Source organism: Bombus flavifrons, chromosome 5 (assembly GCF_040668555.2).
Source record: "Bombus flavifrons isolate JBK064 chromosome 5, iyBomFlav1_principal, whole genome shotgun sequence".
Classification (NCBI taxonomy): domain Eukaryota; kingdom Metazoa; phylum Arthropoda; class Insecta; order Hymenoptera; family Apidae; genus Bombus; species Bombus flavifrons.
Window position 1 is genome coordinate 9,519,002 of NC_138446.1, and position 27,114 is coordinate 9,546,115.

The 27,114-nt window shown below is 30.3% G+C and overlaps 2 protein-coding genes and 2 long non-coding RNA genes across 5 annotated transcripts in view; 2 read left to right on the forward strand and 2 right to left on the reverse strand.

Annotated features, from left to right (window-relative positions):
• LOC138179919 (lysophospholipase D GDPD1) overlaps nt 1–27,114 on the forward strand; it is a 54,569-nt gene that overhangs the window by 23,902 nt on the left and 3,553 nt on the right. The window contains exon 1 of one of the 2 annotated variants that reach the window (XM_069113194.1): nt 26,955–27,083. The exons of the other annotated variant lie outside the window; for it this stretch is intronic. The gene's annotated coding sequence lies outside the window, so the exon portion shown is untranslated. Of the gene's footprint in view, nt 1–26,954; nt 27,084–27,114 lie in introns of those variants that run through there. 2 annotated transcript variants of the gene reach the window in all.
• LOC138179929 (uncharacterized) lies at nt 17,208–18,068 on the reverse strand. Its single transcript, XR_011173160.1, has 3 exons — nt 17,992–18,068; nt 17,608–17,930; nt 17,208–17,524 (listed from the first exon to the last, which is right to left on the reverse strand). It is a non-coding gene; the product is annotated as an uncharacterized LOC138179929 (long non-coding RNA).
• LOC138179928 (uncharacterized) lies at nt 18,309–20,656 on the forward strand. Its single transcript, XR_011173159.1, has 3 exons — nt 18,309–18,442; nt 19,124–19,861; nt 19,949–20,656. It is a non-coding gene; the product is annotated as an uncharacterized LOC138179928 (long non-coding RNA).
• On the reverse strand, nt 22,715–26,989 carry Etl1 (SWI/SNF-related, matrix-associated actin-dependent regulator of chromatin, subfamily a, containing DEAD/H box 1). Its single transcript, XM_069113167.1, has 12 exons — nt 26,868–26,989; nt 26,469–26,599; nt 26,085–26,266; nt 25,794–26,022; nt 25,377–25,710; nt 25,030–25,304; nt 24,796–24,933; nt 24,373–24,696; nt 23,989–24,290; nt 23,705–23,917; nt 23,514–23,620; nt 22,715–23,452 (listed from the first exon to the last, which is right to left on the reverse strand). The coding sequence occupies exons 1-12, from the start codon at nt 26,971–26,973 to the stop codon at nt 23,298–23,300; spliced, it is 2,496 nt and encodes an 831-aa protein (XP_068969268.1). The 5' UTR covers nt 26,974–26,989; the 3' UTR covers nt 22,715–23,297.

Sequence of the window (27,114 nt, forward strand, 5' to 3'; positions counted from 1 at the left end):
CACAGAATATCTCGAAGAATCTATATACAAGAAAACAAGTATGTTTTAAAAAAACAATCCTGACCTTCGTATATCCTCTACGCATCCTCTTATAAAAAAGTTAATCGCGATAAACTATGTTCCTCTGGAAACCATTTAACTTTTCTGTTCTGCAATGTTTTTCGTTAACATCGTTATTTGCACAGTAATCGAAGCGATTCCAGTTACATGCCACACCCTGTAGAAATAACACCTCTAAGATTACCAACAAATTATCTAACCATGCAACTGGCCACAAGGAAACAAATCTGCTGTCAACGGGGATTACATCTCGTCGATAAGAATCAACAAACGTCGCTTTCCGGTGTTTACAATGCGAACACGGATTTACACGGATTTTTACGAGAATCTTCGTCGTTTCGTAATTCACGGCCCATCACGGTGAATAACGATTGCACGAAACGATAAACGTGACTTTCATACATTACAAATCGGTCAACCTCAATATTCTTCGATAATAAGCACATCGAATGTGCATAATTTTGTGTTTAGTCTGCCTTCGTGGAACGCGCGATGAGTCCTACGATGATATCTCTCTTTTTTTTTTCTCGTGAAAATAATATCTTGCACGTTTACGAGGAATAAACTTGATTTTATCGGAATTGCGAGTGACATAATACGTTGACATTTGCAATTGTTCGAGCGAATTAAAAAATCGATGGAGACGTTGTTTGATTATTTGAAGGACAATTTTTATAATATTCCTGATACAGTGCAAAAATATTCTGTTGATCGAGTTTAAAAATTCCAATTAGATACATTGTTGTAACTCTGTTATTTTTTAGTTGTATTATAAAATTTTTAAAATTTTTTTTTTTAAATTTGCATCTTCATTTTTCTTTCAAGAATCTGTCTTCTTTTTTCATCTGAATTCGAATGTTACCAAACAGAATAATAAAAAGAGAATAATAAAGTTTATTGTTGAAACGATTAATTATTGCCCGAGTGAGAAGTAAAATTCTTATCGCCAAAGTTGTTATTCGAAAGAAATATTATACCAATACGTTAATTTAATTCACTGCGGTGGTTACTTGGAAAAGTCAACAAAGTCATTTTCGAGGTAATTAGTGCTGATGTTCCAGACTGTCGAAAAACATTCGATAATATGAAACAAATACTCCAGAAACTACTCCATTGTCTGATACATCTCAGATAGAAAACACAATAAGAGAAATAAGAGAATGTAGAAAATCAGGTGAAAATAGATGAAAACAGAGGACGAAATAATATTATATGATTACAAAAGATCCACAAATTTTCCATTATCTAAGCCCTAAACAATACTCCATACGTACATTAGAAGAAAACATGACACATTGAAATCTGTATGTTTCTCACAACACTAAACCGTAATCGACGTCTAACAGTATTATGTCACTGCTTCCTTTTTATTCCTAATCGACATATTAGTCAAGAATTAGATTGGTTAAAAAAAAAAAAGAAGAGAAAAAAGACAGCAATGCAGAAAATTGACAATTTATTATAGTAAGTTTGAAATTTAAAGAAATTTAAAAAATCAAAATTATTGACAAATTTTGAAAGCATTGAAAAGATTATTTCATAGTAGAATATCGTTTCATTAAAAATTAGTAAGAAAAAGGAATTATTGAAAAATTTCAATAAATTTAAGAAACCGCGATATCAGAAAATTTCGAAGTTATTTAAAAAAAAAATCACGTATTATATTACTGACAGAATATTTTACATTTTTATCATTTCATAATAATATAACACTATAACAATAAACAATATAATAATAACGTATTGATTCATCTTTTTCAAGTTATTAAGAAATTATAATAAACGAAAAATTTCGACAAGAGCTTTCGACAGATATCTTCGACTCGGACCTAATCGTACTATGCAAATTATTGCTGTTCAAGGTTACTCATTGTACGTGTCGAATAATGTCTCAACCAAGTGATGGTCGACTTCAAGAATGATCTATTATGAAAGAAGGTTATATAGATAGAACTAAACGGCGTTATTGACATCGACCAAGATCATCTGCCATCTTTGATGAATCACAGAAAATAGTTCTTTATAGCTGATCAGGATTCTTGATTATGCTTCTTGATAGTATGACGACATACGCTAACATGCAAAACATTTAAATCATACAGTGGTGACTATACAAGACAAAAGAAAGTTTAAAATTCATATTATAATAAATACACTATACTAATACTAACTTCAATGTACTGAACATTTCTTATTGTATTGATAACACTCGTCTATATTATATGCATACGTAATTTAATTGTTCGTGTCGATTATATCTCTTTTTTTTCAACTACAGTGTATTTTATCTTATTATTGTCTACATATCCTTTAAACATTTTATTGTACTCCACTGTATATAACATTCATAATAATTTTATTTGCTATAAAAAATTGAAAAAAAGAAGAAAATCCAAAGATTTATTTCTGCAGACATATAGAAATTGAAAATATATAAAATATTTTGTCATTATCAAAGAATCAATTTTATTTTATAACTTGAAATAAAGTAGATGGATTATTACAGCTTGCAATATTGTTACTTGAATTAACAAATATTGTTAGTATCCAATTTCGCAAATAGAAGAGAAATAATAAAGAAAATTGTAAAAATAGGAAATGAAAAGGTAAGTCTCTAAAGAAAGGCAAATATCAAACATCAAATGAGAAGTTTCAAAGAAATTAGCAAAACCTCTTAATATTTGGAAGAGAAACGATAAAGAAGATTAACAAAGTAGAAAATAGAAGAAAAATTCTACAAAAATTAGAAAAGTAACGTAAAAACTAATAAATGTTCTATATAATATATAATAAATTCTAATAACTATATATATAACAAATAATAATAATAAATAATAATATATAATAATATATATAATATAATATATATAATATACTATTATATATATATAATAAATAATAATATATAATAAATTCTAAATATATAATAAATTCTAAAAAAATTAGAAAAGGGACGTAAAAACTAATAAATGTTTAAAAATATTAGAAAATATAAAGAAGATCAGGCAAACAAGAAGTTGAAACAAAGTAAAATTAATTCCAAGTAGTGTCATTGCATTGTTTAAAACTTTTCCATGATACTGTACATTTGCAAATGCATAATCGCGTTATGTAACATAAGCACGATCGAAATGATCAAAAGGGCGAACCGCGAACTCGTACCAATAAATATTTCCGAGTTTCGCAGATGGACACATTTCACGGTCTCCCTCGTGGAAATTTCCGTCTACATCGATTGCTCGATGATCCCTGATCCTAAACGATTATGACATGACTGCCCGTTATCGCTTATCCGGCAAAAAAAAACAGCAAGATATTCCTGCAAACAAATACTTTCCACTATCAATAACAGATTTTTCTTAATTTTACCTGGTCTCAAGTTGTTGTTTGTTTTGTTTCCCCTGTATTTTTTTAATATTTTAGTTTATAGATTTCTTGTATAAAATTTTCCTTTTTTATATTTTCTTGTATGCTTCGATATTTAATATTTCTTTTCTACATAGTATACATGCTTATTTGCAATCTTGTTAATTACTTGTTTAATATTTAAATTTCTCGTTAATTTGTTTAGAATTTTCTTCTATTTTATATCTCTTTATATTGATATTTTGATATTTGCTTTCCTCTGGACTTACTCTTTTTATTTCCTAATTTTGTAATTTTCTTGATCTTCTTTTTTCCTTTCTTCTTTAACATATCGTTTACTTTTCATTTTATTATGCATTACCTTTCAATTCTTCGATATTTGCCATTGCCCATACTACGCAATCTTAGGAGCAGCCGATGTGCCTTTCGCCGATATTTTTAATAAAGGAGTGTAATTTAATTGATAATAATCGGCTTGTTAGATAAGTATTTTTCTTACTTCTTTACGTCACAGTTTCGATTAACGAATAGACAGTGAGACGCTGTAAGTACAGGATTATAGTCTTAAGATAAAAAGAGATTCCTCGATAATAGATTACCTACTTGTTGTTCATTGTGCAATCGAAATCTTTGCATGAATTCCCCTGAAGTGGAAACTATATGTAATCTTAATTACTGATAACATCCATAACATTCGAGATGGCAAGTTAACACGATATCGGTATTATCAATATTTTGAAATTCATAATTTGTTGACGAATTCATCAATTAATATAAAATGAATTAAAATTAATACAAGAATTAATATAGAAATTAATGTAAATATAATTTAACACTGAATTCAATTAAATTACATATGAAAAAAATATATTACTGTGTATTCAAAAATCTAAGAGAATGTTGAAATGTGTTAAATAAGCTTTACTAGTTTAAATTATAATTATTTAATACAGATATTTCCAACTGACTCAGTTGAAGTGGGTATTTAACTACAATTGCTCATTATGTATATATATTTGATAAACAATTACTCTGAATGACGAAACGTCATTGTATCAGACTAACACGGTATCAATCAAACAAGACAAGATTTATGCTTTTCTTCCAATTTTAATGCATTATTATCATCTATTATTATCCTATATTATATCCTTTTATTTTTATTTAACATAATTCCGATATACGATATTTGCAGATTATCTAATATTATATGTAATATTCTGTTGAAATATTTAAGCGTTTTAAAAATCAAAATATTCTTCGTAAAATATTGCAAAGTAGTACTTTGCAATAAGAAACATTTGAAGAGATTCAACGATAAGAATGTAATTGTGAAGAAAATTTTATTACACTGAAGAATCACAGGATTCTTATTTAAAAAAAAAAAAAAAATATATTTTATAGATTAGACTAAGGGCTTAGATGGTATTAACGATACGAAAAATTAAATTTTTCCTACGTAGATAGATATTCTTCGGACGCCAGATAGGAGATATTGTCGCATCACTGAAGTCACAAAAGATAGCTATACGTGTCTGACCAAGAACGTCCCTATTCACTGATTTGCTGACAAAGCAAGCTCGTTCTTAGCTTCTGATATGTACTGTTGATCATAAATATCTGTCTGTTGTATTTAGCGAAGAATTCTAACAAATTTTACTTTATTTGTTTTATATTAAAAGTCACATATGATACGATAGGAATAATAGGTTTATAATAAAATAAGTAAAAAAATAAAAGCAATGGGAAAAATGTTATTTATATCAAATTTCAGTAGCTGTCCTAATACTTATGGTCGACAGTGTAATTTTTCTAGTATATATGATGCGTTCCTCTAAATTTTCCATTAATTTAAGGATGATTCGAAGAGAGACAATAATCCGAATAAATATTCTGTTCTTCATAAAGCGCTGATGAAAAATGATTTCGAAAGATGTAATAATGCAAATAAATATTCTATTTTTATATTAAGCGTAATTTCAAAAGATATAAATGTAATATAAAAATGAAAAATATATAAATATAAAAATGAGCGTATATTCTAGTCTTCATATGAGATATAAACTCAAGAAATAAAAATCTGAATAAATATTCTATTCTTCGTACGATGTATAATTTCAAGAAATACAATAACACAACTAATATCTTATTTATATTTACTTTGTCCAAAAAAAATAATGAACGACTTTGTCCCTCTGATTTTAATAAATTCGTCGCTACATAGATTAATATCGTTTGATATTCTGATAGAAGGAACGTTCCCGAAACGATAACGTTTCAAGAAATACCACAAACCAGTCGAAATGTTCGAAGATATTAATTATTAAAAGATAATCGTTTACCATCAAATTAAAATTAATTATATACGTCATAAATACGTAGGATCGAACAAAGATACGCGAGATACTCGTAAAAATATGATTATTTACGACCAATCAAATTATACAGCTTTCTCAGAGTTGCTGCACGTCATATCGACTTTTCTCATGGTCGCTTCTACGAAAACCAGAAGCTGAATTTGATTAACATGAACACGCTGATCTGATCATTCATCGACGTCGATATGAATGACGATACTGGCATCGCGGAAGAATTCGAGACGGATATTGTTCAAGGCACCGTTAAACTGACATAAGAATAAATCGATGGTGTTGTAAGAGGAAGCAGACAATACAGATATATCATTAAATAATCGTATGAAGAATGAATGGAACAAGTATTAATATAGTTGATCGGTGCTTTACCCGATACATAATGTAACTAGCGTTGCGCTTCGTCAATTAACGATTTCCAATGACATTTCAACGTCATTGAGTGCTGTTAACTACGAACGTGGCACGAATTAAGTTACCATTGTTCACATGTTGACAATAAATAGATTGAGTATTAATTGTTACCATTCATTTTGTTACCATTCGTTGACCTACTTTTAATAGGAACAATGGAAATGTTTCACCTCTTCTGTATGGAATTTTCTTGTTTGTTTTCCGAGCACAAATGTTTACTTCTCACTATTTTTATCGATTAAGATTGGGACCTGAGCGAGCAAGAGTTCGCAATATTTTTATCAAGATCATTCAAATTTAACTACAGTAGTTCGTTTTTGGGGAATTTGAATGGTATTTTGGTACATATGTTGATTTACTGATTGAACCAAAAGAAAGAGATAGACCTCTACATATGTCACTACATTAAAGGAAATAAAGTTAAAGAGAAGCCTGTAGTTCAAGATATAAATAAATAGAGATAAAACTGTAATATAATTAAAATATCGAAATAAACAAAGGAAATATCAATATTGAAATACTTGAAAAATTCCACAGAAAATTTTGTAATCGTCAAATTGTCTCACGATCTAAATTTATATAAAAAAAATAACATCCATTTGTCAGACGACGATAAGAAAAACAGTGAATCTTCCCGTGAAACACGAATAATCTACGTGAGTCCGTTTAAAATTAATTGCAGCTGTCGAAGTGATATACGTCTGAATCATTGAAATTACATGCTAATTACAAGAATATTTAATAAAGCAGAAAAAAGAGAGAAAGAAGGAGGAAGTATCGAGGCAATATTAAAAATCTTCTGATGACACAAATGACACGTGAATAATCCAGAGAACGTAAATTGCTCAACAACAATTTATGCTGTCGAATCAGAAAAGTAGGATGTTATTACTTCAATAAACGTACTGCTCGACTAAACTCTTAAAACAATTTGTCTTTAAAATCTGTAAATAAAAGGATTGTAACTTCAAAATTGTTCGAAGGTGTTTTTTTTGTGATGTACTTACATAGAAGTACAACATACACGTTCTTGTGTTTGTACCAACATGCTGATGTATAAGATGTTGATAAGATATTATTATTTGATTAATAGTTAATCGGTATTATCCTGATAAGGAAAGATACTGGTCACTTAAACAAAGAATTTTAACATACTTGTTTGAGATACTCTTATTTTTAATTGAATTTTATGTCTTTCTTATAGTTTTGCTGATAGCATCTCATTAGCTAGTTTTTCATAAAAATAAAGTGATATTTGCCACTTGAAATATCACTATTGTTATGTATGATGTATTATAATCTTATGATATTACATACATATTTTTGATAACAATAACGTTTACTTTCATTGAAATAAAATTGTAATCACACACATGTATATATATATATTTTTTAATTCTGATTAATTATAACATACTTATTAAAGTTTAATAGCTTTAATGTAAATAAACATAACTAAACATTCAGCAATAGTTTCACTGTCCCACATCACCAAATTATCATATCCATAAAATGAAACATTCGAGAACTAATACGTAGAACATGTTTTTCTACGGATTTAGTTCCTCCTAATTGCACGATAAAGATCGTTTACAAGATCATGTACGTTCCAACCGGTAATTAAAAAGAGTTTAATCAAAGTAAGCGAATGAAACTGGATCGATGAAGCCACGTTATCGTCATATTCGACCGGAATTAAGAATTTCATTAAACTTGGATCGATCTTTCTTTTCATTTGACAGCCGGCAATTAACACGAGTTAGTGAATAAATGAATCGCTTAAGCCTTTGATGCCTGCTTTTTTCGTTTAAAGTCATCGAAAGCTGCATCGCCATTATCATTCTGTTGAAACATGTCTCAAGTTGAAATAAGCTTCCTCGTCTCCTTGCTTTAAGCAGCTATTGTTAACTGGATTACGCTCAATTGCATCTCTTATAATTTATTTCCTAACAGAAGCAAAGTCTAATTGGGTGAAAAATCGAATTTACGACATTCCTTCTCACTGTTTCATGCTTCATATTGCGCACAATTAACATTATAGATTCCGATAAATTACAATTTATGAAAAATTCCAAGGTGTACAAATTTACAGAATACACGTGATACAAAAAAAGATATATAAAATATGCAGAGTAAAATGCACGTTACAATATTCAGTAGATGAAACAAGTTTCCTATTTCGATTCTATTTCTTTATTTGTGTTCATAAATATATCAATTGCACATAAATACGAAGTTTAATAATAGTACTCATATGTTATATAATATAATATTATAGCGATATCATAATTAATAGACCGAGGATATTTATACAACTTCATATTTCCATTAGAGCTGCGCGCCTTTTTACAAGTCCAACTAAGGAAATGCAACTTGAATAGATATTTATTCTTTCAGCTAGATGTTTATTATAGCGAGCGTTTTATTTTTGATATTTTACATTTTCTTTTTTTTTTTTTTTGATAATATTTCATGTATTTTGTATGATGATCAACATCAGCAATCTATTACAATTAATATAAAATTGCAATACAATATAGTATATACGAAGAAGGAAAACAGAATATAAATTAAATGTTCCATTTCTTCAGATAAAACGTTGCTCATACAAACATGAATTTCTTCTTTGTTTCTTTATAAAACTATTTGGAAAATGTGTTCCTACTCTTAACGACTGATTAAAAAAAATCAGTTTTTCTCGCAATGTAAAAAGCTCAATAATAAAACAATTAAGAACTACGGAAACAATGTTAAACATTTTGTTCGTATGTTATAAAGGTACCTCGATGATATCTAATTTATTGGTATCGAAATCACAGTGTTGTAAATTTTAGAGATTAAAGGTGACACAATTTGATAAAATAATTAATTCTTGGATAAGAAAGAACTAGGAGATTTGATGGATGGATCGATCGAAAATCTGGTTATTAAAGATTAGGAAATGAAATCTGTAATGATTACAATTGTATAATTCCTGCATGACTCTGAGAAATATCAAGGTATAAAGTACAAATTATTAATTATTCAAAAATATAAGCTATTACAAGATTCTCGGCACTATATTCAGGCTGCTCTTTAATTAATTATCGTGTTTCAAGGGAAACGATCATTCCTAATTTAAGATGATTCGAATTATGCAATTAATCAAGATAATTTTGAAATAAACATTAACACACAAATGTTGATCGTTCATTTCTGTGTTTAATATTAATAAACATTTGTCGTGTATGTGGAATATTACGTACGTAATTTGCAATTCAATTATCAAATAATGTCGTTTTATTTGTCTCTGATTACATAAATGTGTCAAAAGCCATTCTAATTGTAAATTTCTTAATTTTATTCTTCATTCTCAAAGAACAAACGAATTACTACTATAGATTTAATTTATTTATCACAGAGAGGGAGAATAAATAATAAGAAATTTCTGAATAAATTTTAAAGATGTGAAAAAATATCTGACCAAAAGAAAAGAAAATATAAATGTTTTACAGAAATTCTAAAATAAAAGTTCTAATAAAATAATACAACGGTGAGATGATATACATCTACAGGACGTTTAAATATCAGAGTCGATGATCAATCTGATTCAAGAGTTCCGTAAAAAATTCCATAGAAAATAGAGTCCCTCATCTTTCGAATTAAATCACGATCGGAAGATATTCGCAGATTATCGACCTATCTCGAAGTAATCCATCTTGTGCCAAAGACAGGCATCGCATCGTCATGGCGCGTAAGATATCGTGTTGAAACTGACACGTTATGCCAGTTTTTAAGGAGATTAGCGAGAAATGCGGGAGGAGGATATCCAGCAATTTAGCACCGACTAATCGGTGGGACACGGAGTCGGCCGGAAATTTCGTTACACCAATCACGCTGCTCCATACAATTTTACATTTAGGCTTGTATAGAATTCTACGAATAAAGAATAGAACCGACTTCTATGCTTTTCACAGAGAATATTTCCTTGTTTACAAAAATAAAGCGTACGTTTCTTGACATAATTCGTTGTAGGAAACTTTGAGCGATAACGAATGTTCCTTCTGAAACAATTTAAATGTCTTATCATTGAGTGAATCACTTCGTTTCTTTTTTTATGCAACTTAAAAAAATTGCTTGATTTTGCAGTGTCGAACATCGTTTTCTACGTATTACGTTCTTGCACATATGTAGATTATTGAAGTTACGTGTCTGTACTATTCTGGACAATTCTACTTTCTTTGGTGTTCGCTATTTCGTTTAGTATCTATACGTATGTTAGTGGGCCGAACAATTTTCTCTGGAATTTAGTATTGAACATAAGATTTTGTAAATTTTAGTCTTTGAAATTTAATACTTTTATTTAATTCAATATCGAATGTTAAATAGAAATATTCTCTAATGAATTCTAAGAAACGTTTAAACTTGGAGTTCACAAAATTCTAATAATTCTTTAAAATTAAATATTACATTCAATTTAACATTGAGAATTATATAGAATAACAAACTTCAGAAACTCTACATCTATCGATTCCGATACTATTTTTAAAAAATTCAAGTATTTTGCAATTTTATGAAATATTATCTAGAATAAAATGAAATAATCCCTATTGATTTATAGATACGTTAATCGCAGTAATCAGTTATTAAAGCGTTTGAAAAATATTTTAATTGTCTATTCAATTCTAAAACATATAATCTAAAATATAAACTAATCATTGTATTGCTGAATAAGGCTCGCGTGTATGTTAATTATTTTAAGTATTGTAATTATCCTTAAAGTGTATTGACGTATATGTACATTGATATTGTATGCACAATCAAGTGCCAATTACGTTTTCAAGGTAGAAAGATAGCAAAATAAAGTTATTTATCTGTCTATCTATAAAATAATGCTTGATAGCATATGGCGCCATCGCTAAACTACTAAATGTTTCAATTTTTGAAACAATTGAGGAAAACTCTAACGTTTTCTTGTTCTGAGAAATATAATCTAAAATGAGATAAAAAAAGTTCATATTGATTTATGATACCGTTTGTTTAAGTTATGTGGCCACAAGTTAAGCGACTTATTATCCAACAAAAACGTTATCGATGGCACCTTTTGCAAATAACTGTGTAAACCGTACGCGCATCGGGGAAACAGGTGAATTTATTGGCCAACTAAATAGAAAGTTATTTCACGGTTGCTGATCGACCAGTTGCACCGTTCCTTTTTAGGAAAATACGATGAAGCCAAACGCACATGTTCCTCATTAATTTCTATATCGATTTACATCCTTCGAAGCTGCGCGAATATTGGATGATTCTCAGCCAAAAAGATACTTACGTTTCACAGAAACGTGACTAGAAATTTACTGATAATAATTTTTGTTTATTGCATCGTCACCGATGTACTGTTGAAGATCGTGTAATATGTCACATAAGGCTCAAAAAATAATGTTAAGTACAATAGACCATCGATCATAATTAGCTCTTTAAATTATCAAGTTATTAAAATCTGATGCCTTGGAATTTTTTAGTTTTCAAATTTTTGCGATACTAAACGTTTAAAGTTCCGAGCTTTAAATCTTATTCTGAAAATTCTCCAATCCTCGGAATTTTAAACCTTCGAATCAAATTTTCAGTTATAAAAACATATGGGTTTATAAAATCTCGAAATGTGAAATTCTCAATATTCTTAAATTTCAAATTTTTACATTTTCATACATAAAATTTGTAAAATTACAAATTTTATATTTTCTTACTCGACTTATCGAATCTTCAAAATTTATTAAACATCGGATCTCGTTACTTTTAATCCGTTGCTTAAATACACTGCCTCAGTTAAACTCTCATCAAATCTTCTGTTTAGTATGCTACGTGATACGCTACCTAAATGCGAACACCTTGTTAATTCCTAATCTACTACCCACGCTAATAACTACGTATTTGCCTAATCGCAGAATCAACATTTGCCTTTAAAACAATCCTTCCTTTCTCTTAAAACCGTGTACTCCAATAATTACGCAACAATTATCAAATAAATATTACATTCTACAATAAGTCAACTTGTGAAACTCGTAGCGTAAAGTAAACCAAATATTCAAGCTTATTAATATCTTGTTATAATGCGACAGAAATCATAATACGAATAAACACACGCGCATAGATAGATGAATCGTATATAAACTTTTTACCTGTTATCACACGTAGATAATAAGTCCTGTTATTTACACAAAACAATTGAATTATTAAGCGTGTAGGAATGTAAGGACATTCTCAAATACAAGGTCGTCTTTGTTTATCAATGAATGATTTTAATCCTATTACTTTTTCTTATCATTTAGAATTTCTATTCAGATAGAATTCATTAACCACGGTATAAAAAATTATTGCATAACGCTAGAATGAAATAAAAAATGAAACAATTAATAGATCATAAAGGAACCTTTCTCGATAAAGAAATTATTTTCCTTAATATTAATAATTATATTTTTATGTAACATAGAAATTTTATATACAAAGCATCGTAATTAATAGATAGCAGATGTTTGTGCAATTTTATATTTTTGGGACTAGATGGAACTAAATGGAATTACGTTTGATCCATCCGCTAGATTTTAAATGGAACTAAAAATAACTAAATAAAAATATAGTCCACTCATTAAATATTAAATAGAACTAAATACAACTAAATGAAAATTTGCTCTACTCACTAAATATTACAATGAGCAACTTACTTTGAATATTTTGCGAATTTCTACATATTACGTGCATCCTGCACATTTTTCAATCATTTACAAATAAATGCTTAAATATTCGTTATCTAGTAATTAAGTATTTGGAATCTTAAAGGTCCGATTTTTTTCTGCGCAATCTAATGATAATTGGAGACATCTCGTTGAAATTAAAATAAACGTATAAATTCCTCCATTACGAAATCATCGAGTCTAACCTCCTAAATGTAAAACAAACATTACACCAGAACAAAATATGTATTAAATCGACGAAACCAGAAGCTGCCATGTACAAATATTGACAGTCCTATGATAAAATTTGTTACTTGTACATTTCCATGACTGACATCAATCTGTTCGAAAACTAGCGGAATATTTTCAATCATGTGCTCATACTTGGTATAGGTTAGGAAACATCTACGCAATATGTAATTTGAATCTCATTGGCGGATAGATCGACTTCGAGATCGATAACTAAGTGGGGTACGCGAAATAAATAGACCAAGCTCTTCAAATAACTTTAATGCTTTTCGCCATACTTCGGTATTCGTGGAACCTAAGTTAATATCTATTATAATTACCTTGGCGCCAATCATATTGTTATACTGTTATATCATTTAGAATATTGATAAATACATCGTTTATTGTTCCTCTTACACGTGTGTAAGGTTATGTATAGACATAGTCATTCTAGAACCACTCCTTCTATTAAATATGTACATCTTGGTTGCAGTTGGATTTGTTGGTTCGATTCAACTACTTGAAATAATTTACATCAACCTGACTCAAATTAAATTAACGCAACATCGAATCTTCGGAATTCCAAAGTACCAGACTTTCGAATTTTCAAAGTTCTGAATTTTCAGACTTTCAAATTCGTTTTTACGCTTTATCCCTCCTTAATGGATTGTCATTTAATAAACTTATATATACTGTATGTAATTTATTAGCTTTATAACGACGAATCACATTCGTGACATGAATTATACATTATATTTCGATGCAACAGAAGCAGGCTACATTGTTATGTAAACGTTAATTTCAATTCTTCATAAGGATCACTGAATACAAATTATCAATGTGCCGCATCTGACAAGAATGTCAATAAAATAGTTACAGAAACGATCATGAAGCAACGAGTTAGCCGCCTATCTGGTGTTCAATTGTCTTACATATATACAAACATACATAAGTAAATAGCTACTATCAATTCCTGTGTGTATAACCTTTAACAAGTTCACTTAAGTTTCACTTAAAGTTTAAGGCGTCAATTCCTTTGGAAGTTCAGTTCATAAAACTTTGATCAATGAAAGCATGCAAATAGACTACAACTCTAATTGACATCGCTATCATTTATTTTTATTCTCTCATAACGACATAGTGTCGCTATATATATGTACTTTTCATTAGAAAATCCAAGGCAAATATTTGAATTCTGGCAAATAATAATCGTATCATCAATGATCGATGGTAATATTTAGACGGCGAATTTTTATGCAAATTTATATTTAGTTGTGGGCACAACCAAAAAGATGCAACTTGCGTGAAGATTCGTTTTGTCTATTAAAAATTATAATAAGTACCCTACTTTGGATATTTCGTATATTTTTATTTATTATACGCATTTTCTGCATTCTTTTTTTTTAATCTCTAAATTTACATAAATGCATAAAAATCCGCAGTCAAATTTGCTATCAAAATTTCATTTCTCTTCTAATAAATCACTATTATTACGATAGCCAAAATTCGATGTCCTCTCGTCGTCGTAACAAACCTAATCGAATGAAAAATTGCGTTTAAAACGCCCACTATCGAATATTAACGCCTCGACAAAATTCACATGCAATCTGTAATAATCGTTTAATCAACTGCTTTACCTCAGCGAGAAAATTTCTAAGTTTCTCACGTAACTGTTATTATCATAGGAACATTCCCTAAAAAAGTTCCATTCGAACGATCTCCCCCTTATCAGGTAATACGATCTACGAAAACAAGACGAACAAGTCCAAATGACGGAGCTAAGTAATCAGTGTAACAAACATTTGATATCGCGGCCAGTATTGTTATTGAGGGCAATAATTTTTTTTCTCTCTCAGAGATACGGTACTAAGGTCGATTCCCAGAGGACAGAAACCATTTTTCCTCGATTCTCCTGCTAAAAGCTGTCGAATCGCTTCAAGGAAAACGACACACACGTCAAGTACATAAGTATACGATTTGCTCGCTATGAATCAGATAGAGGTAAGCAAATTTCTAACGAGGGAATGATACAATGACATTTGTCGATTCGTGGATTAACCTCAATTTTGATTCTTAGATAATGTCCTCCGATTTTCAAGCCCCCGATCTTCTGATATTAAGAGCTTTCAGATTACGAAATTACACGAATTATCAGTTTTTTTTAATTTTCAGATATTCAACCTTCCAACGTTAGACATTTCTTTTATTATGAAATCACTTGAACTATTCTATCTCTAGGTGTTCATATATTTAATCTTTTATCATTAATTAGAATTTTACGGTATTAAGAGAAATAGTATAATAATCGGATGATTCGTAATTTGAAAGATTTATTTACATATTGGTTCAATTGCGCAAAAGTGCCCTGATATTTGAATTCCACAAATTATATGTATATATATTACAGTTATTAGAAGGAATTCAAATATCAGAAACGTCTTATTGTCAATGATTCCAATTGCTCACATTAATACCTAAATCCACAATATCAACACGAGGATTATCGATTCTTAACATAAATTTTTTTATTCACGCGTCTATGTGTGCAACAATGTAACGACCTCTGTTTGGATAAGGTTCACTGATCTATTTACGGGATTACCGAATTTTTACTTATCATCCTAACGATTACCTGTGATAACGTGAATTGTTGAATCGAAGAAATTGGTTCAACGTGAATAAGCATATTTTCGATCAATAAATAATATTCATTTCATTTTTGTCTGTCTAATAGTATTCGTTTCTTTTGTCATATTTGAGTTAAAAACATTTCCTCTTTTATTATCAGAAGAAGTATCGGTAACATGGTGTAATTGGTTAATTAATTAAATAATAATTAATTCACAATTTTACTTGAATAAAGAAATCTTAAATTTTCAACATTTTTAAAAGAAAGATTCTTTTTATATTTATAAACCTTTCGTAGTCTTAATCGTAATTTTTTATTTTGGAACATTAAAATGTTACTAAATTAATAATAAATAAATTCGGAATCTTTAGACATAATTTAAACAAAAATTCGATCTTCAAACAGTAAAACCGGTTACAATCATAGAAAGAAAGTGAAAGTAATACTAAAAAAGGTTCCTTGACAATATAGTATCAACCACCAACTGTTGCAAATGGAGAAGTTATAAGTCACGATGAGATCAGTCGATTTCAGGCTGAAATTATTTAATTTTTTCTCGTTCAGGAACTACAAATCTAATAAATCGCAAAAAGAAGATTGGAACTCGCAAAAAAAAAGGAATAAAAAAGTATAGTAATCTCGATACGAAGGACACAATTTCACTGACCGTTCGACAAAAGCGGTTCACAGTTCCAATCGAATTTCACATCCTAATGACTGAAATCTCAGGAGAAAAAAACTTGTCGAGGAATTCGATCCGATCTCGAGCATAAGAAACTTGCTTCAATTTAAATCACGAATTTCCTCTGCGTATTGCGAGCATTGACGTCACATAGTTCTGGTCAATATTGTCCTTCGATGTAGACAATTTTTCATTCAGACAAGAACTTTCCCTTTTCGATGATATTCGAGATCGATCGATTAATAACAACCGCGGAATCGAATACGCAGTGGCTCATAATGAATATTTTAATAGTTTTACTAATTTTGTCTAAAGATATACTATATTGATACGAAACATTTTTAACTTCGTGCATAGTAATATCTCATTAGTATTATTGCTTGTTTGAATGTGAAAGATGAATAATTTCGTCAAAATATCCATAGTATTTGGTGAATTTTGAATATTCAATTGATGTTAATCTTTTTTTATATAACCTTGTTTCATATATTTTTGTATATTTTAGATGTATTTGAAGAAACAGAATCTTGAAATACTACAGCAGAAGTGCAGAAATTAGTCAATTTTCATTATAATCGAGATAGATTACAACGTGAAATTGCACAAATTATCATAGAATTATATAATAAAATATTTGGAACGAAATACAAAATAAATGGTGTTTTTATTAATGAACGATAATTTTAATACTTGTGGAGAAGAAAAATATTATAGTGACAAATTATGATCAAAAGATCACGTTTTTCCTAAAGTATTTATTTATGATTGAAAATTCTGACAAGTATACCTATATAATTTTAAAATAATTCAACAAACATATTTCCTTGTACATTACGAATTTACTATTGTGTTTCTTCGTATTTTATAAAATGACAAATTTCGTCATGTAAAACGTATTCCAATTTTCTTCTCCCAAAGAAAAGTTTTACTAGAGAGGAAGAGAAGAAATAAACGTGAAACACGTCACTCATATTGACCACAGTATATCGTACAATTTTTAAACAATTACATTGATGAAACGAAAACAATCTTCATACTCCATACAAAAATAAAATTTCCCAAACTGAAATGAAAGTAATCGAACTACGATCGAATTACACGTGTCATATTAATATATCTATAACGAATATATTCATTTCTACTCACCTAGAGATTAATTAACACAGATATACAAATGATAAAAGGATCAGATCAAACAAGAATTGAATCATACCGCCAATTCACCCAGTGGATAACAGATCTCTGTTCTATCCCTACCCACAATTTAAATATCAATTGTCTCGAAAAAAATGTACATTACATGGCATAGTTAAAAGTAATGCTAATTCGCCTAATCGACCTTTAACGATTTCCTATTATACTATATATCGATACAATCTGAATATAAAACCCCGCTAAAAAAGAACGATCCATATATCGTGGAGGACAAAGCATATCAGTGCGTAATCGATGTATTTAGTGCGAGCATCCTACGTAAACAAGATAAACATAAGCAAGGAGAGCAAAGTAAATATAAATAGTGTCACTCACCGTACTCGAGGTAAATCCGAAATTGTCGTGCGACATTCTGGTGGGTCACTTCTTCTGTACACACCGAGAAATAAGGTGAAGAGACAAAGAGGGAAAGAGAGACACACGAAGTATATCACCTGGATGCGGTGCGTCAAAAAGAATAAAATAGAAATATATGTATATATATATATATAAGAGTCGCACGACGCAAGTACGGAACAAGGTTAAGGTAAATGAGAACGCGAAGCAACGAAAGATGTGAAAAAGGACAACCGGTTTCAGTTTGTTATGGTACGATGCATTATTGTGTGTTGCGACAGGTACGGCCGCCGCAACTCGACTGATCAGGGTTCGCGCCAAGTATTATTTATATAGCATCATACCACGTACACGGCACACAGAGTACTCGTTGCCATTTCGTTTACTGGTCACTCACGGCATGATTCGGACGAGCGACGATGCGGCTCGAGTATGTACCTTTACCAAGCCTACTCAACACCGGCATCTACAAAGTGAAACGAGCCGGTTTACCTTAAAAAACACTTTACCTTTCGTAATTCTTTGCTACGTTAATGCAGCGACGTTTTAGGCGCCCAACGATTGATTACCGTGAATTTTCCCGCTCGATAACACAAGCCATCGGCAAAAATCAAAGAACTTGTTGTCGTTGAAGATACTCTTCTCAGATTCTTTAACCCTGCTGTTCTCCTCGCTTCTTTTTCACGTTCGTGTCTCATATCTTGTTTTTTTTTTTTTTTTTTTTGGATACTTTATTTATAAGAAGCGTGGAGTACACAGATATTGAATACTAAGAATATTTAAGAACAATCCATATTTTTATAATATGCTTTATTGGAATGTCTAATATCTAATCTGGTTTGGGTCACATAGACACGAAAAGAGCAGAACTAATCTTGTTGCGTTCTGTCGATCGTAATCGTGTGTTTCTAGTAAAAAAAATGATTCAAGTTTGGACAAAGTATGAGAAAATCGTTATTGATGTGCGCGATTCCTCGTTTCAACTTCGTACGAAATATTTTCTTGAAACAGTAGAAGTTTGTTTGTTAAGATAAGAGCAAGATTGTCGTATAAAAATTCTTCAATCATGTTTTATACTTGAATTAATTTTTTATTGCAATTTTTGTTATAGTCTTACCATCGATAAAACGATAGAATTTAATTTAATTCAATTCAACCACGGTCGATAGTAACGCAGTCAAATTTATCGCCGTAAATATTGATGGTATTAAAAATTGATGTGTGCACCTGGTGATTCGATTCGTGTGTAACGTAGAAAGATTAATAGAGAATCAATGTTTATCTGGATGGTTTAATTATGTAGTGAGTCGAACGATATATGACCATTTACTTGTGATTGCAGACATTAATCAGTTAATCATGGAAGTTACAATGATTTACTTGCAGTTGTAAATCAATTAAATGGAAGTTCTCCTTTCGCGTATTTCAAAAGATAAATAATAGTACGAATGATAAATAATTATAATCTGTAGGTATAAGTGCACGTTAAAACATCATTAATCAGTTTATCATACCATACACGATAATAATTTATAAACATGAGGATATAAATCGTAAAATAAGGATAAAGAACGTAAATCATCTGAGGAAGTTAGGAATACTGTTATTGTGGGATAAAATGGATATTGAGATTATTATTCGACGTTGTCCTAGAACTTTTAAGAAAAACACTCGATAAATGTGTCAACAAGCGCTGCTTGAACAATTAAATAACAAGTTCCATAAAGTAACCTCGATCATTATGTGCTCTAATGAACCGCCCTTCGTTCATTCTTATTTCCTAGATTCGCAAACCAAATAAATAGAACGCAAGATATCAGAAGAAGAACAGTGAAATTGCTAGATCCGGGTAGGCATTTCCTTTAATCTTATCGCCTGATGAGCGACTTCTACAGAGACTACATATACATATGTGTTGTATATTTTTCTTTGTTAGTTGCCTGGTGAGCTTTAGTTTGACAAATCAGATGCCCGATACCCACGCCACCTACTACTGCTTTAAAAATAAATAAAACTGGATGCTGTCGCTATACAACACGAAACAAGAGGTTAATCGCTGATTTGGCCAATGATAATCTTTCAAAAAGAATTAAAAAAGAACAGATTTACGACTATGACCAATCATGTCAATGAAATAAGGAAATTAAACGTTATGCTCTTTATCTTTCTCCTCTGCGATGTATCCTTTATTAGAAATGTGAAGAACAACCAATGTGTTTATTAATAATCTACTGCAAATATGCATGCTTTATTTTTAACTGTTTCAAGACGTTAGATACCACGTGGGTTTCATTCTGCTTCGGCATCGGTTCTATTACTTTAGTTTCTGTCTTTCGCTCTCTTTTTCTATCTTTTATTCGCCTCTCTATCTCTATCCTTCACGTCTCCATCCCCACCACAAGCTTCATCCTCCACTACTCGGACTTCTACCTCTCACTGATAATGAAGGATGTTTCAATTGTCTCAGCCGAAGATTTTCAAATAATACAATTTTGAAAAGTTAGAATTATCTCATATGCCAAATTATAGATCCATAAATGAAAGAGACTAATTGCAAATGACAGAATTCCCAGTGAAAGTTTTCATCCGGATGATTAGCAATAGAATCGTAACAAAATTATGGAAACTTATCGATGTAATGTCACAGGAATTTTCCGAGTTTTCTGAGCCACATGATAGTGACATTCTATATTCAGATGTACAAAGAATGATTTGTCACGAGCATCATAGTGTTATTCTACGTCTCTGGATCGATAAAGATCTGCAAAAAAAATAGCCGCAAGAATGGCCCTGGTCTTAAAATTCAAGGTCACAATTTTTCTTATTGCATCGTATTCTTCTGATGAGCATAACAAATTTCAGAGGAACACGGTTCGTAACTCAACTGTCCTCTTGGAAAAAAAATGTTAAAGTTCCATTAGCTTTCGAACTTATTTTATATGTAATAATAATACTTACATTTTGCAGTCAGATACAAAGGAAATAGCATTTAGTGTCGCACGTAAATGCCCCAAAACCACGATTATAAATCCCATATCTTCTATTCTTCCTTTCATGCTATTTAAGCAACCGGACTCACATTTCTATATCCCGGCCAAGTTTCTGAGCAAAATTGCGCCTTAAATTTAGATGATGAAAAAATTGGTAGGTCGGTCGATGATAATTCTCCACCTCACACTAGTCAACTAACCTATCAATTTTTGAATGAAATGATTGGATCATGGTGAATAGGATGCAGACTTGCTTCTCATCTGTGGCTTGTTCGTTCGCTAGTTCTGACACAAATGGCTTTTAGAAGTCGTGAAAGATATCGTTCACAGTTTGGGTAGATGAGTTACATCCGTTAAATAATTAAAACATCGGATTAAATATAGTTTTTATTGTCTAAAGTCAATGCGTAATATTGGGTAGAAAATTGGCCGAAATATAGAATATAAATAACGAGAAGAAAAGAAAGAGAAAAAGAAAGCAAGATATAGGATATGTAAAGGTGCATCTGGCGTATGTACGTGCGATAACAGGTGCTATCCCTACATGTGACTGCAAAATGCAAGCACATTACAAATAAAGTGAATTCGAAAACTAATGGCATTTTAATATTTTTTTTCCAAGAGAACAGTTGAGTTGCGATCGATGGTTCCTTTAAGGCTTTGATCTCCGTGATGAGTACAATACGATGCAATAAGAACAAAAATTTGGCTTTGAATTACAAGGCAAAGTTTAATTTTGCAGCTACTTTTTTGCAAATCTATACCGATCCAAAGTCGTAGAATAACATTATGATGATCATGATAGATTATTTTCGAATACCCCGTGTAACTGTAGATTCCGATCGTGGAAGTATACAATTTTCAATGTACGTCATAGATTATCGACATAGGAAGGTATTAGATGAACGCAAGATTTACTGCGACACCTATTGACTTCTTGAAGATGTTTGTATCGTATCCTGATAATATAATTATTGTGCAGATGTGTAAATCGTCCAACGATTTGACATCTTGTATAAAAAATAATAAATAATTTGTATCTCTATGCATCTGAATGTATTTGCGTACCTATAACATTCTAAGAATTTTTCTTCTTCTATACAATTTGGGCAGTTACATTCTATAGGACTATTCGAAGAAGATCGATTTATTAAATATGAATATATTTTAAGGATTGTCAATACATTTTTGGAATTGAGTTTTTGTGTATTTAATAATACACAAAAATAAAATTCATTTTTGACACTATAATACTCTATATTAGTAGTAGTATTAAAATTTATGATGGATGTTATAATCGATCTTCAAGTAAAAAGACTCGATAGCTTTGTAATTTGAAAGATCAATGTGCGTCAAGATTAGAAAGATTAAAGTATCATTTATACATTATAATATAGACTATAATAACTCATTCTTTCTTAAAAATTGTAAATTATTTAATTTTCGTAATTAAAAAAAATAAATAAAAATAAATGAATGAATTGTATCTATTACTTTAAGTTCAAGGATAATTCTCTAATTAGTTAGTCGCGTAATTTAATAGTTATAATAACTACAAAGCATCCTGAAAATCCATATTTTGAAATATTTGCTTTTATTACCTTTAACATCTGGTCGTAAATTCTTAATTTGTTTAACTATGTAATTTTACTAAGTTCTAGATTTTCGTTAAATTCGCTCAAGTATTAACGCGTGTATTACAAGATAATAAATTAAGTCTAAGGAAAGGTGTATAATATCTTTAATGATTTTGTACAAAGATCAAGTTCTTCATTCAGGAATGTGTGTACAGTAATATCAATTAGTCTGACACTGTTTACATTATATCCCCTTTTTCTTACATCAACTTCTCTTTTATTCATTTTCTTCGGCTATTCACCATCAACTTGTGTTATTAGTAAATATTGTGCAGTCTTAACGATTCTCTTAAAGTTTACGCACAAAATATACCATTAAATATCAAAACGTATCAGACAAAATATGTAAAAGTCACGAATGAATCTAAATACGTATATGCTCATATAAATAGAAAAATAACACAGCGCATATGCGATGTACCAATAAGGTTTCACAATTTACAAATAACGTCACTCAAAATCATGTATGCATATTCAAATGTGCAATAATTAAATTTAAAAAATACGTACGATACATAACTGCTGACTTTTAATTTCCTTTTTTTATCTGTTTTTCTTTTCTTTCTATCCTCTGTGCAATCACAAAGACATATCATGTATATAAAAATGATGTTAAATTTTCTGCTAATACAAAATAGGTTCAAACAAAAGATTATTTTTAAAATTCTATATGACAATTTTCTTCATTGTCCAATAACCCATTACTTGTTCTCCCGTTCTTCATTGGAGACAGCGATAACGATTTATTGTGATCCAGCCCTAACGTCATCTTAAGTAACTTTAATACACTCTTTTTGTCCGTGCTTTCATTCTCTGTGAACAAATTCCATACGTAATATTGGATTATAAAGTGGGCAAAATTCATAACACTTACCTTCTTCACCAGTAATCTGTTGTTCAAGATGTAATTTATCTTGAGCTATTTCGTATATGCCTTCTTCTATAGTAGCTTCACTTAATAATCTAATTATACTAACTGGTCTAAAAATAGTGTCAGATATATTTATAGAGCATACATTTATTTATATTTTTTCAAAGGACATAAATTAGTGATAAAAAGCATACCTTTTCTGACCTACTCTATGACAGCGATCCTCCGCTTGCTTATCATTATAAGGATTAAAGTCAATATCGTGAATTATAACAGTATCGGCAGCAGTTAAATTGATCCCCAAGCCTCCAGCTTTCGTAGATAGTAAAAATATGAATATACTTTCATCCTCCATATACTGATTTATTAAATACTGTCTATCTGTTACTGGTGTACTTCCATCTAATCTGTTTCCATATTCACGTAAAAGATTAATAATAATGAAAAGTATAAAAGATAAAAAGTACGTAACACAAACCTTAAGTACGTTCGTCCTCTAATAGTTAAATATTCTTCTAAAATATCTAATATCATGGTGAACTGACTGAAAATTAATACTCGGTGCCCTTCTTCCTTCAGCTTTGGTAGTAACTCGTCCAATATCTTTAACTTCCCAGCTTCTGAAATTAGTTCTTGAGGTAAGCCCAATCCAGCTAAGCTTTTGTACGTTCTTGTTAATTGATTTATTTGATAATCTGACATCCACTGTAAATCCTCGAATACGTAATCTGGGTTTTTCTGCTTATATGAATGTTCCTTTACTAATCTACTTGATATTACCTAACACAAAATTGTGAATTATTAAAAGTACATGTTATAAATTCATTCGTAATAAATGTAAGAAAGGTAACTGCAAAAATACTTTTAATTTGGACTCGTTGTAATAGTCTCGTACTAAAAGAGGGTGATTAGCTAATTTTCTCAACTGCATCATCATTCCAATACCATTAACCTCAGTGCTTTGATCAGCCTCAGCTGAAAATTCGGCAACTAAATTAGTATACATCTTTCGCTGCTTCTCTATCATTGGACACTTAATGACGCGCTCGGTTTTTTCTGGTAAATCTCGAAGGACTTCGGCTTTCAATCGGCGAAGCACAAACGGTCTCATGATTTGCTTCGCATTTTTCACTTGTTCTTGTTCAAACAATGGCTGTTCACTATTTTTCTTAACTGATGGAACTTTCTATAATGTAATACTCATCATGTAATACAATACATAGTATTTAACTTTCTTTAAAATTATTATTATCATTAGCTATTACTATTACCATATTGAACTTACAGGATTCTTTGAAAATAAACTCTTCAGATCAGCTTGTTTGCCAGCAAACAGTGAAGGCATCACAAATATTAAAAGCGACATCAATTCCAGTAAATTGTTTTGCAAAGGGGTACCCGTTAACAGAATTCGATGTTTAGCCTACGAAATAATCGATAATTTGGTTCATGTAAAAAAGTGTACATGTAAAAAAATGTAAAAAAGAGTTATGTAAAAATGCGATGAGGGAACACATACATTAATTCTAACTAAGTTTTCGTATCTGATAGTACCCATATTCTTCAACATATGAGCTTCATCGAAAACAACATAATGAATAGGCATAACACGAAACAATCTTCGTTCTTCCGGTGTACTGCTAATTAAATTATATGTAGTTAATAATACATCAACATCATCCAAATCACCGTTTCGCCAACCTAATCTCATCTCTTTTCGTTCTTCCTGAGAACCATAATATTGTACAACTTTCAAACCGGGCGACCATCTCTCCAACTCATTGTTCCAATTTTCTACAAGGATAAAATAAAAACGGATTACAAACAAAATAATATAGGCCAAAGCAACATATAATTTCTATCTACCCATCGTCGAACTAGGAACAACGATTAAATGTGGTCCATCTTTCTCATCTCTGAGGCCAGCCTCTTTCAAATATGTAAGAAAAGCTATTACTTGCACTGTTTTTCCTAAACCCATTTCATCCGCAAGTATACCATTAACATTTTGAGCGTGCATCACAGCAAGCCAATTTAATCCAACCATCTGATATGGAGCTAATTTTAAATTTGAGGATAATCTCTTGGGTTGACTTGTGATAGCCGATGCTCTTGCAGCCACAGCTCTTTCAATATTTGTAGACAAACGGAGACATTTCTTCATGAGAGCTTCTACTGCATGTCTGGTAGCTAGCAATTCCTGTTTCAATATAATATATAATTTATCTTAATAACATTGCAAATGAAAACTAAAAATTTTACGATTTTTTTTGAGCTGGTTACCTGAGCTGAATTCAAAAGCTCTGTATCTAGATATTTATTGTTCTGGAACTTTTGAACTAAGTCTCTCCAATCTTCAAATGGCCTTGCTTCTTTGATAGCATTTGCTTTCTTTTGAGAGCATTGAGACATTAACAGTAATTCTGATGTAAGAGCATTTTGCATAAATTCTAAGACTGCTTTCTTATCAGCTGTAAGCTCATTAGATATTTCCATATCTGAATCTTCATCACTATAAACATTTGAAAAGAAATGCTAAAATTAATGGAACACACCAAATTTCTAGATGTATACCTATCAAACACTTTATCTTTAAAGGTTGCTTCATCTGAATCGATGTCTACATCTTCTTCGTTATTCAATTTTCGTTTTTTTTTCTTATTGGTTCTAGAAGGTTCTTTAGCAGTCCTCTTCCTACTATTTCTAGTATCTTCATCACCTTCGTCACTATTCCAATTTATGTTATTGGACATGTCCTACATAATAATGGAAAATTAAATTCTCATTCAGCATAAGATGATTTGCTACTAGAATAAAAAAATACCCATATACTTAGAACAAAATTAATTTCATTATCGTCAACACTTTATAATTGAGCAAATACTTTATTATAAAACATTAGTAATATAAAGCTATCATATGATATATATATATATATATATACACACATATATATACCTTATCTGTATGATCTAAAGAGCTTGTTTTTTTAACAGGACTGCCTGCATCGCTGTCACTGTCTTCAATTACATTGACTGCCTTACGCCGAAATTGTATCTTAGATCCCATCAAATTACTGTCATCATCCGCTAAATAAAAACACTGTGATTATTTACTCACAGTTACATTGGAATACAAATATTAATAACATTGTCATCATCAACTAATATGTGTAAAGTGTATTTTTCTCATTTCTTGACTTTTACATTCAAATAAAATTATAATTAATTAAAAATAATGATTACAAACATATAATAATCATATATAGGAAATTATTCTTCAATAACATAACAACAAAAGATGGACACCGACTGTATTGACCTAAAAATTGAAATTCGTGAATAAATAGACTCTTACACATGTTCAACGGTTTCAGTTGTTTCTTCTGGAATCGAAATTGTCGTAAGTTTCCCGAAAGGCTTGGACTACTCGCATCTGTTTTCGGTGAATTCGAATCCGACATCTCGTTAAACGAATGAGAGACGCTGGCGAAAACACATTTTTGTAAAGGCAGCTTTTAAACTTGTTTGACAGGTGCATTCGTAAAAGCTCCGAGAGATAGATGCCCAACAGGTTAATATAATTACCTATTTACCTGTAATTC